General features: G+C 42.7%; 1 protein-coding gene across 6 annotated transcripts in view; it reads right to left on the bottom strand.

Moving 5' to 3' along the window:
• The window catches only part of LRRC36 (leucine rich repeat containing 36), a 77,486-nt gene that overhangs the window by 39,134 nt on the left and 25,596 nt on the right, over positions 1 to 12,756 (bottom strand). For 2 of the 6 annotated variants that reach the window (XM_074968430.1, XM_074968426.1), the window contains exons 9-13: positions 12,277 to 12,575; positions 9,386 to 9,551; positions 7,371 to 7,537; positions 5,125 to 5,239; positions 2,288 to 2,402 (exon numbers count right to left, since the gene is read on the bottom strand). In XM_074968430.1, the coding sequence (XP_074824531.1) occupies positions 2,288 to 2,402; positions 5,125 to 5,239; positions 7,371 to 7,537; positions 9,386 to 9,551; positions 12,277 to 12,575 (862 nt within the window). The remainder of the gene's footprint in view (positions 1 to 2,287; positions 2,403 to 5,124; positions 5,240 to 7,370; positions 7,538 to 9,385; positions 9,552 to 12,276; positions 12,576 to 12,756) is intronic. The other 4 variants (XM_074968428.1, XM_074968431.1, XM_074968427.1 and 1 more) reach the window with 3 other exon arrangements.

The raw sequence follows: 12,756 nt of genomic DNA, 5'->3' as shown, positions 1-12,756 counted from the left end.
AATGTATTCCCCAAAATGAGATACTAATTTCCATTTCTTCAAATTCATAGCAAACGAAAAGTTAAAATGAAGTGTGTAGTTCATGCTTCTGTATTTCAAACCAATTATAATAGCAGTCACACTTTAAGGTTCCATTTATAAATAGTTTATAAGGGGCTAAAATGATTGACATTATAAACCTGTTACCGGCCTAAGTAATACGTTATGGACAGCTACAAGCACATCAATAGAAAGAGTTATATTGTAGATGATGATAAGAAACCTACTGACCTGATGGACAATTGATTAACCACCCATTAGAACATATGGGACTAGATTCACAAAAGGGGTCTGTTCACACCTGTGAATATATTAAATCCACTACTTCCATATTTGAGCAAAGTTCCCATGCCATCGAGAAACTCTCAGTAATGGGTGCCTTTGGTGATGTACATATGCATCCGATGTGCAAGTATGATCGGTCCCCACACGCTGATGCATGCAGGCTACCTCTGTCTGTTGTTGTTGTTCTGATCATTACACATAGTAGCTACATGTCAGAGTTTCCTAGCACAACACAACCTCTGTTATGGTCATTTTCGGGTTCAATAAGGAAAAGCCTGTCTTCTTCCAGTGACTGACTATGGTTTCAAAGAAGGAAGGAGTAGTCTGTGGTACCAATTGAGATTGGTGCAAGTTGATGAAAATGCTAGAGTAATTCTATCGGCTACATTAGGCTATGGCAACACTAAAGAGCTTACAGCTGCACCTGTGCCAGGGTACCGCTGCTAGTGCAGACCCTCGAAGCGGATGGGAGAGAGGTCTCCCGTCGATTTACTTAATCCACCCCCAGCGAGTGGCGGTAACTACGGCATCGGGAGAAGCTCTCCTACCAACACAGCGCTGTCCGCACCAGCACTTAGGTCGGTGTGATTTACATCACTCGGGAGTGGCTCATTCACACCTCTGAGTGAAGTAACATATAAAGGCCTAAGTTGTAGCGTATACATAGCCAGTGTCTAATTAGATTGCTTCTAAGTTTTCAGAGTCACTGTTGCAATGAATAAGTATGCTATTTTATATGTCCATAATATGAATGCAGGATTGTCTCTAGGTTTTTGGCTGTTCTATGAGCTGTTGTACAAGATCAGACTTAAGATTACTTGAGTGACATCAACTGTAAAGTTCCTTACTTTTAAGGTTTAGCTCTTTTTTTTTAATGTAATCTTAATTTTGATTTTTTTCCCCAGGCTAATATGTTTGTATTTTAAGAAAACTGCAATATTCATTCATTTAAATAAAGTGTTGCTTTGGCCTATTAACATATTGAAGAACTGCTCAGCGTCAAGAGTCTCCGACAAACTTATGAGCTGTGCAAACACACCAGTGATACTGGGCAGACCTTGTAAAGTGTGCTTGGGGTCATGAGGCGTTTAGGACTCCATGCAGGGTTTAGGATGCACGAGGAAACTGCTTTGAACAGATAAATACTTTCCCCCTGAACTAATCCAAGTCCTTACCGAGATCAAAACATATTTGGAGTTTTAGGCCAAGACATTTTTGAAAATGTTGTAAGTGAGATCATCAAATGCTTTGTTCAATTTGGCTGAAACTCTGTGAAAAATTCTCCTCTGTTTAAAAGTTCATGCTTCTAAAATCAATCTGCTTGAAATTTCACTTTGATTTAAAACCAGGCTTATAATGAAAATTATAGTAGCTCATCACACACTATGGATGAGTCAATCATGGTTCTACAAATGTACAGTGGAGACAATATAGTGACAAAGTGCGAGTCACCATAATCTAGGTCAATCCCATTTTTAGAAAAGGAGATGAGCCTAAAATCCAATTTGATTTAATGAGTCAGAACTATTACCCCCCCCTAATGCACTGATGTGTACCCTGATTTTTCAGAGGTGTGGGGCATAGTTTGTTCTCACTGACTTCAGTGAGAATTGTGTGTGTGACCGGGACATTTGAAAATTAGGCCAGAGGCTCTTTTTCTGCAAAAAGTCTCCAGGCAGGTCTATACTTAAAGCACTGCAGCGGACAATATGGATGCCGACGGGAGGGCTTCTCCCATCAGCATAGGTACTCCACCTCCCTGAGAGCTGGTAGCTATGGCAACGGGAGGGCTTCTCTCACTTACATAGTGCTGTCTACACCAGTGGTTAGGTCAGGTTAACTGAGTCGCGCAGGGGTGTGGATTTTTCACATCCCTGAGCAACATAGTAAAACTGACCTCATTTCCTAGTGTAGACCTGGCCTCCAGGTGTGTAAAACATCTACATCAGACCGTTCATCATACCTCTGACTCTCCTGTAGAAGATGCACAGTCTCCTGCAGTTTCTTATGTTGTTTTAATTCCAGAGTTAAGTACTCTACTTGGACACTCAGCTGCTCATTCTTATGTAGCAACTCATCTAAAAGAATTACAGTGAGTTGGGGTCAGCAAAATACAGAGCTGTATGCCTGAACATGCATTTTAAAATATGTAATTAACATTATTAATAGTAATGATAGCACCTCTGAGTAGAATTAACTACTAGTAATGATTACTATTACTACAGGGTTGCACATTTTGTAGCTTCTGTAGGCCGAACTCATGGAACAAATCAGGGGCTCCTGGCATCTTGCCACTCCAACTCACAAGCTCCGTGTGTCCTGCGTGTTTCCTTCTCCACCATGCCACTGTCTCCCGTTCTCCCCATCCATGCTAGAGTCTCCGTGTATCCCCCAGTTCCCCTTCCCTCATACCAGGGTCCCACATTCTTTCCAGCCATGCCAGGGTTCTGTGTGCTCCCATCCCCCACCCCCCAGGCCCAGGGTCTCCCACTCTGCCCCCTGCCAGGGGCTCAGTGTGCACATCCCCATTCTTTCCTTCCACTCTCCCCATTTGTCCTCTTTCTGTCTGGGTGATAAGTCATTCAAAATATCAACATGTTAAAGTCTATTGGGAAGATGGGCAGAGATGAGATGAGGTATTGTTATCCTGGAAAGTGTAAACTGGAGTCATCAACCAGGTCTTTGATCTCTAGGTAATTACAGGGGTGCTTGAAGCCGTGGCTCTGCAACAGAGAGGAAATGGACTCTGTGTGTCCCCCATTTTCCCCCTTTCTGGTTTTCCGATTTTCACCAAAATCAGTACAGTTCTACTCAACTGGCTGTGATGTTCAAACCCTGTGTTACGGACTGAGAAAGGCCATTACGCTGAATGTAGAACCTCAGCTCATTATTACTTTATTTTATTATTCTAAGTCACGTTTCTAAGGGGATTTTCACCACCGTTCCTAGACTCTATTTTAAACAAACTGGCAAATAATCTGTGACACCCCCCCACCCCCCCACAGGAGGAGTCAGTTCTGTATTTCCATATTTTGAGTAATTTGATCTAGATTCCAGGTGCATTATTTCAGGAGCAACTGCAAGGGCCATTTTATGGTTTGTCCATTAAGGGATTGCCTACATTAAAATAGCATCATCTGCTGGTTGCAAGCTCTGGCCTCAGCCAAATCTTTGGTGTTATCAAATTCCACAACCAAAGTCAGGCCCTGTAGGAAAGCAGGTTGCTTACAGGTTCACTGTTCGGTACGTGAACTTGGCAAAGCTGTTGCTCGCTTACTAGGCACTAGATATTTATGTAAATATATTCCAGCTAGTATAGATACATCCCAAACTAGTACAAGATAAGATAGTTTGACAACATAATGAATAGGGATGTTTTGTCCAAGATATCAGGAACAAGGGGAGGGTAACACCCAACTTCCACATTTCATGGCATTTGTTTATGTTAGTTTGGTTTTTTTAGCCTATAAATGTTGGGGTACTTTGCCCTGATTCTTTGTTCAGCTGAGGTGGCAGCAGAACGTCCAGTTGCGGACTGAGCTGTTCCTTGACCCAGGGCACTCGTGTTAGCATACCTGTAACCACTGAGCCAGGGCCCTAGGACTGTGTCTTGATGGCAATAAACCTGGCCGAGTGCCTTTGTCACTGAACCATGCCTGTGGTCTGTCTTTGAGTAACAGTGCAGCGTTAGTTCAGCAGGCTGCCATATCTGCTAATAACATTGAACTTCAAGGACAGAAGCACTGAGCAGCTTAAACAGTGCCACCGAGGCAACAATATTCCAGCCCCCAGCACTTAACCACGCTGGGTAGTACTATCAAGATCTGCTGAACCATCTCTCTGCGCAGAGCTGGGAAAGCACACGGAAAGCACACACGAACACGCAAGCCAACTGACAATACTCTATCGCTAAAGAGTTAAAGGGTGGAAACAAAATGAATACCCCTCATCATGGGTTCACGTAAAATAGATCTTATGAAATGAACTCGATATACTTTGACAAGATTTAAAGTCCAATTGTTAAGGGTAATTGTGTTGATAAATGAATTTTAATATGGCCAAGTTCAAGATGCTACATCTAGGAACAAAAAATGTAGGCCACAGAATGGGTGACTGTATTCTAGAAAGCAATGACCCTGAAATTAATTAAAAGCCATTGATGGACCTGTCCTCCATGAATTTATCTAGTTCTTTTTTGAACCCTGTTATGGTCTTGGCCTTCACAACATTCTCTGGCAAGGAGTTCCACCTTTTTCTTGTTTTATTATAAGTGCTGTGTGGTATATAGGAACAGTGATTTAAGGTAAAATTAGTAAACTACTCCTTGGGAGGAGAAGATCTGGGACTCCTGTGAGTAGCCTGTGGCAGGGGCTGGTTATCAGAGGGGAATGTTTCAAGAGGACTTGGGGACTGGAGTGCACCTCTTGTTAACCTGCAAGATGAAGCCAGGACTGGCATAGCCCAGGGGAGAATGCTTGAGTGTCTGAAAGGCTGGTGCTGTTAGGGAGCTAACACCCAGTTACCACAAGCAAGACTCCCTCAGGCTAGAGGCAGGGGTGTAACAGTGACTCAGAGTCCTGGGCACCCCGAGAACCATCACAACACCACTAATTAGATGCTACAGCCTTTCTGGCGGAAAACGGATCCTTCATTTCTCAGGGTATTAGTGTTGAGCAGCACTTGGACTTATTTCTAAGTCTTCTGAGCTGCAATAAAAGCACTTACCAGCAAGGAGAAAAGAGTAATTCAGACACAATCATATTACATATAATAAGCCAAAACCAAGCCTTGTGAACCTACCGTAAGTGAGTGAGTGAGTCCCACTGAAGCAGTAATTAGAAGCAGCAGTGTAGTCCACTGCCTGTAATTGGGAAGATGACACATGGCTCTCCTCCTGCCCCTTGGCTTGCTGCTGCTTCACACAGTCCAGTATTTGACAAAACAGAACAAAAAAGGTTGAAAAATCAAAACGTTAAGAGAAATTAAATGTTTTCCTACAGTCTGATCCAATGTCCACCAAAGCCAATAGGTTTCAGAAGGGTAGCCGTATTAGTCTGTATCAGCAAAAACAACGAGGAGTCCTTGTGGCACCTTAGAGACTAACAAATTTATTTGGGCATAAGTTTTCATGGGCTAGAACCCACTTCATCAGATGCATGGAGTGGAAAATACAGTAGGCAGGTATAATACACAGCACATGAAAAGCTGAGAGTTGTCTTACCGAGTGGGGGGTCAGTACTAACGAGGTCAATTCAATTAGGGTGGATGTGACCCATTTCCAACAGTTGACAAGAAGGTGTGAATATCAACAGAGGAAAAATTACTTTTTGTAGCGACCCAGACACTCCCAGTCTTTATTGAGGCTTAATTTGATGGTGTCCAGTTTGCAAATTAATTCCAGTTCTGCAGTTTCTCATTGATGTCTGTTTTTGAAGTTTTTTTGTTGAAGAATTGCCACTTTTAAGTCTGGAATTAATTAGCAAACTGGACACCATCAAATTAGGCCTCAGTAAAGACTGGGAGTGGATGGGTCACTACAAAAAGTAATTTTCCCTCTGATACTCACACCTTCTTGTCCACTGTTGGGAATGGCCCACATCCACCATGACTGAATTGGCCTCGTTAGCACTATAAAAAGTAATTTCCTCTCTGTTGATATTCACCCCTTCTTGTCAACTGTATTTTCCACTCTACACATCTGATGAAGTGGGTTATAGCCCACGAAAGCTTATGCCCAAATAAATTTGTTAGTCCCTAAGGTGCCACAAGGACTCCTCATTGTCAAAGCCAAGAGGAGTCTTTCCATTGGTTCTGATGGTCAGTATATCAGGCCCTTTGTGCAGTGATGAATGCAAATGCGTGCAGTGCCGCTGTGCTCTTCCCCAAAGCCAGTGCACCTCGCCTTTTAAAGACTTGGCTGAAATGCATTCTGAAAGAAAAATGGTGCTCTCAGCCGTTAACAGAGTGTGGGGAAGCTCTGCCATTTCCAAATACTTTAAAAACCAATAAAATAGAAAAGGCACTTAAGGGACACTGGCAGGTAGTTCAAGGTTTGTCAGGAACTGGATTTAAACAGAAATGTTTTTCTATACGTTGTTTAAAGGATTTAATTGAAAACAGGTTTTAACTTTGGATGTAAACATTTCCCCTGCAGTGGCTGCAACCTGAACACTGAGCATGGGGTTGGGGATAGGAAGTCCAGCCCTGCCCCTGACTGATCCTGTGCTTTGGGCCAGCCACAAAACCTCTCTGCCCCACTTTCTCCTTCTGTAACAGGTTGTAAACTTGCTCAGAGGGATGAGGTCTGGACTGATGTTTGTAGACTGCTCTGAAGATGAAAATTGCTATGTAAAGTGATGGCTATTCGTGCACTGCTGCAAAAGAAGCAGAAAATGAAACCATCTAGCTACAAAGGTAAAAGCGACTAGTCTATTTCCACTGGTCACACTGTGTGAAGTGCAGAAACCAGGCAAACTGCATACATGATAAATTATTATTTTTAATTCTTTCATTTTTAATAATCTGGAGGAAGATTTTCCAGGCATGAAAGGCAGAGGGGAGCTGAGTGCCTAGCTACTTTGTGTGCCTCTGAAAATTTGCCCCCTGAAATGGTGTTAGTGACCTAGATCACGGATGATTTTTAATATACATCTTTCCCCAACAATGTCCCTTTATTACATATTAACATGTTACACTGCAAATCAAATGCAATACCATGAAACTCTCGAACCACCAGAGGCACAGCCAAGATAGACCCTGCTCTCACAAGGCACTGTCAGTAAAAAAGTGCTCCCATTTGACACTTTCACTGCACTGATACTTCCCAGGAGGTTTAGTCTGATGACAGTACAGTGGGACTCAAGGAATACAAATCCCACTTGAATGCAGACAAAAAGGCAATTTGTGGGTCATTTACACCTCTTTGTAATTAGCTGTAGTAATTATCAGTTTTGGATTTTTATGTTACAAGGAAGTTTTCCTTATTGAAAAGTTCATCCCCTTGTTTCAATATGACATAGGCATGGGAAGGAAAGGAAAACACATACCAAAGCCATGTTTGCTCTGTCAAACGGCTCAGCATACTTCAGCTGGGTCCTTTGAAGTCTGGGAGCATTTCCAGCTAAGACTGATGGGCTATCCCCACCTGGTAGGTGAACATCCTTCTGTGGAGGGGTAGAGGCCATAAGGTACAAAAGCAAATCTTGAGCTGGAGCTACAGAAAAACAAATGGGTTGGAAAAGCAGAGTCTGAAGAATAGAGCACTGGTTTCATGTTTAGTGACAGTATCAATAGCATTAGGTGGGAAATGGTTTTTCCCATATGGGGAAACTTCCAAGATTTTGAAAAATTTTCCTGCCTTGAATCAGGATGAAAAGTCAATCTCAAATTTTCAGACTGAAAATCTCCCCCAGAAATAAATTGGTTCCTGTTTGTTTCAATAATTTCAAACTATTTTATTTAGATTTCAACCATTTTTGTTTGAACATCTTTTTTTACTTAAATTTTGAAGAGTACTTAGTTTATAGTATTTTGAAACCAAAAATCATTTTGAACCAAAACCTGGAACTTTTTCATTTAGAAAATGTCAGTGTCCCATTTTGACAAATTGGAAACATTTTCCCCTCCAAACATTAACAAAATGGCGATTTTGTGATAGAAAAATGCTTAGTTGAGAAACTCCTGACCAGCTCTAAGTATCAAGACACCTGGGCACTTAACAGTATCACAGCTGTAGAAAAGGCATGGATTCTAAAACATTGGACAGTTTAGCTCTGACATACTGGTTGGTCCCTAAGGACTAGATTCACAGAGGAGCTTAAGAAGGGTGACTCTGAGCATTGTCACACCTTATTTTCAGGTGACTGGAAAATCATTGGGATTCCCAAAGCTTGAGTTCAGCACCCAGGTTCCCTATACAATGAATGTCCCAGGCCCCGCCCCCCCAGGGACAGCCCTGGCCCTGGAATTTCTGTCAGCAGGCCTGGCTCTGTGTGGCCAAGATCCCTTACTGCAGTTGCATGCCATCTCTCTTGGTCTCCAACCTTTCTCTCACTCCAGCAGCTGCTGCTGCTGCCTCGTGACTCGGCCCTTTGGCCAGGTCCCTGTGCAGTTTCTCCTTCTGGGGTGGGTATCAAAGTCCCTTCTCACCAGCAGTCTCATGCAGTCTTTCCTTGATGCCACTTCCCCCGTGGCAGGTAGGGGAACCCAGGCCTGCCCTCTCCACTCAGCCTATATCACCGTCTTTTGCTGCTTAGTTGGCTGACTGGGCCTGTCTGGCCTAATTCAGCCCTCTCAGAACCAGTGTGGGGAGTGCACCCCAACACAGACCCTAGTCTGGTAGGTGAGGTCTGAGCATGCTTACCGGATCAGGCTCTGCAAGCGAGTTAGGTAGAAGAACCCCTCTCTTCCCCCAGCTCATGCATCATACTGGGGCTTAGGCTTCCAGATGTCTGGCATGTGGCTGTAGTGCGAGTGCACCCAGGTAGAAACATACGCACCTAGGGAACTCTTACTGCAAAAATATAGGTGCTGAGTGATTTTTAGGAGCCTACAGTGTTTGGGAGCAGTTGAGTAGCAGTTTTGTGAATCCCCATGGGGCCCGATTCTTGGATTTGGATGCCTAAAGTGGTCGTTAGCTCCTTTTGTGAATCTAGCCCTAGATTTATTGCAGCTTTTCTTGACTTGCATTTCTACTATGCACTACACCTGCACAGCATATACTATGCAGCAATTGTAAGGAAAACCACACCTCAGAGTCCCAGAAAACACTACTTACTGCTCAGCAATGTATGAAAAATTATCATATCTTAAGAGAATTCTCCAGAATGTAATGGGGAGCTACCACTTTGTAACAGGACGGGACTGCAGGAAAAGTTACACTTTGAGCCAGAAATTGCACCAAGTGAAATGCAAAAGAGTTAGAATAACTTCCCATCCACAAATTCCAATTGGGAGCAAGCAGTTTGATGTTTAAGCCAAAGAATTTCAGGTCGCCTGGGAGGATGGGTACAGTAGAGACAAAAACAGACTTAAGACTATTCATTCAAATGAAATAACTTACCAAGAAAATTCTTGTTGAGGAGGAGGGACCCAGCTCCATCCCAGTAACGATCTACCAGCTCCAGGAGCTGCTGTAGGACAACTGCAATATGTGATGCTTTCTCAGTCCTTTTGGGACTTGGACTTTCTGTGAAACTCGTATCATTGCTCAGATCACTGGGGACAGACTAAGGAGAAAAAGGCAAAACAAACTGTTTATTTTTCCAGTAGATTTGCAGTAGATTTGCAAATTATGCAGTAGATTTGCAAATTTGCAGTAGATTTGCAAGCACCTAACTTACGTTCATAAACCAGGTATTTGTGCTTGTATATTTCCAACTGGCACAGAACTAGCCAGGTGCACAGGAAGATACATTCTCACACAAATCAGGTAAGCTAGGGGCGCCTGAATTTACATGCACAATTGCATGAGGTTCATTTTGTAAAGGCCACATGTACATAAAGATACATACAATCTAAATAAATCACATAGGGCTTTAAAAATGTAAAGAAAAGAGAATTTTTCCCCTCTTTATATTAAGGACATAAAACCTCTTTGAAGTCGTATGCTGCACATAGGTACTACAGGTAAGATGGGTACTAAGAGAGATACCAGAAGAGACTACTGGGACCATGTAGCTTCTCCTCCTGTATATCACAAGATAGAGAATTTCACACTGTAATTCATTCATCATCTCAAGAGCATATGTTTTAGAAAGACATCTGATCTTGATTGAAAGATTTCAAGTGCTGGACAATCCAACACATTCCTTGGGAAGCTGTTCCAACGGTTAATTACACTTGTTCAAAATTAGTGTCTTATTTTCAAGTTGAATTTGTCTCACTTCAACTTCCAGCCATTGGTTTCTACTTGATTAACAAAGGGGTCTCCACTATTTGCCTTCTCATTTAGGAATTTACAGATCATAATCAAGTAGCCTCCTAATCTTTTTCATAAACTAAATAGTCTGAGCTCCGTAAGTCTCTCATTTCCTGTATCTGAATCAATCTCTTGTTTCTTCTGAGCCCTTTCCAATTTTTCAACATCCCTTTTAAACTGTGGACATTAGAACTGGACCCAGTGTGTGAAATCCTGGCTCCACTGAAGCCAATAGTAGTTTTGCCATTTACTTAAATGAAGCCAGAACTTCACACAGATTTCCAGTAATGGTCTCACTAAGGCCTCCTACAGAGCTAATATAATCTTCCTACTCAGCATTTCTCTCTCTCTATGTCAAACAATTGCATTTGCCCTCTTACAGCATCGCACTGGGAGCTCATGTACAGTTGGTTTCCATCAGCCATGACCCTTAAATCCTTTTCAGAGTCACTGTTTTCCAGGACACAGTCCCCCAACCTGCAAGTGTGACCTACCTTTGTCCCTACCTGTCTGACCTTGTGTTTGGCCATATTACAACATATGTTTGGCTATGCCCCATTTACCAAGTGACCCAGACTGCTCATTACTAATTATCATTAATGATCACCCAAGCAATATTTGTGTCACCTACATGCTTTGTAAACAATGGTTTTATATTTCCTTTCAAGAGCCCTGAGACATGGAAGAATTCCCAGCCTGTTCTCTTAGAATCTGAGAAAATTTACCATGGGGCACATTCTCCACTGCATCATGTGACCCGCTGGTATAATTCCATTGGCTTCCATGGAATTATATGAGTATAATGCGGTGGCAAATTAGTCCCAGTGTTAAGGTACATGGAACTAAGAGGACACAAGAAAGTAGACACAGGCCAAAGCATTAAAGGCTAGATCCTCAGGAATTCACAAAATGCATACAGTCGGAATCAGGACTAGTGTACAATGCTGGCATAAAGTCCCTGCTTGTGTTGTTCTGATTCCTAGTTTTAAGGCCAGGAGAGACCACTAGATCATCTGGTCTGGCCTCCTGTATATCACAGACCATTACACTGCACCAAGCTACCCCATACTGAGCCCAGTAACTTAGGTTTGGCTAAAGCAGATCTTCCACAACGGCCTCCAGTTTGGATTTGAGACATCAAGAGATGGAGAGTCGACCATCTCCCTTGGAAGTTTGTTCCAACAGTTAACCACCTTCACTGCTAAAAAATTGTGCCTAATTTCTAACTTGAGTGTGTCTGGCTTCAGCTTCCAGCCACTGGTTCTTGTTCTGCCTTTCTCTGCTAGACAGAAGAACCCTTTAGTACCCAGTATATATCTGGTGCTACTCTGTGCATGCCCACCACTGTGTATATTATATTACAGCAGCCTGAGGGCTGCATATGTAATGCCTGCCTGTAAGAGCCACAAGGTGCTGAACAGCAGCAGGCTTAGGACAGCTAGTATGGTGCAATGCCATCACAACCACTCCTCCTTTTTGGTAGCCCTGTCCCCTTCTCATCTACACTTACAACGAAGAGGACACGTGATGTACAGCCTCTCAGATGGCTGTAGACCACTGCACGTTCACACTTGTGCTTGGGTGATAATCCCCAAACCACGTAGACAAGGTTTGTGTCCAACCTACGTGGCCAGTGTGGTGCAAAGTGGGCACAATAACTCCATCTCTAAGACTGGACATTCCATATTAATGTGATCCCAGTGCTGCTAGGTTTGGACCCCCAAGTCTGCAAGATCCTGGATTCAAAATTCAGTGCTGCCAGGTAGTGTCAGAGGAGGATCTATTGCTTACTCAAGTTGGGGTACTGTTTTCTTAGAGTACCTTTTGTATGTTATTTTACGTAACCCATTATAAGTAGCATTCTACAGTTTTGTAGTATTTAGAATAATCATACAAAAACATAGCCCACACCATAGCTTTTACAATCATTTTCTGTTACAAACAGGCATATTATAATGAGATGCCAATATAAATCTCCATTAATAGCAAATGCATTTCTGTACAGCAAAGAGGCTAAATAGCAAGACACTTGCCTCCTTATTTGACTCTTTAAAACAATGCTGAGGAGACAGTGATGAATGCAGTCTGTCACTTTGTTTATACCCCATTCTAGAAGGGCTCAAGCACCTGTTAGCTGCCGATTCGCTGTCTTTCCTAGGCATTGCAGATGGGAACGTTTTTCTCATTGTTGCTGGCTGTGACTGCTCAAGCAACGCTTCAGCTGATAAAGGTTGATGCCTTGATGTTAAATCACTGAAGCTGGTAGATAATGTAGAAAAACGAGTGGCTAACAGAGCAGGCTCGCTGGTTAGGTGTGTATTGGTGTTCAGATCTAGGGGAAGGAAAACAGGAATGAAGATTAACCTTCTCAGACATTTTTATCCTCCTTTCCCCCATGTATCTTTCTGTGCTCTCCGCTAAGCAGTAACTCACATTTACTTATCAGTAAAGGAAGGACTACCATTCTAACATAAAGTGTCAAGGGGGTCATTCATATAAAACAACAACAAAAA

This window comes from Natator depressus, chromosome 12 (genome assembly GCF_965152275.1).
Source record: "Natator depressus isolate rNatDep1 chromosome 12, rNatDep2.hap1, whole genome shotgun sequence".
Classification (NCBI taxonomy): Eukaryota; Metazoa; Chordata; order Testudines; family Cheloniidae; genus Natator; species Natator depressus.
Note: the sequence above shows the minus strand (reverse complement) of the source record. Positions and strands in the feature narration are given on the sequence as shown.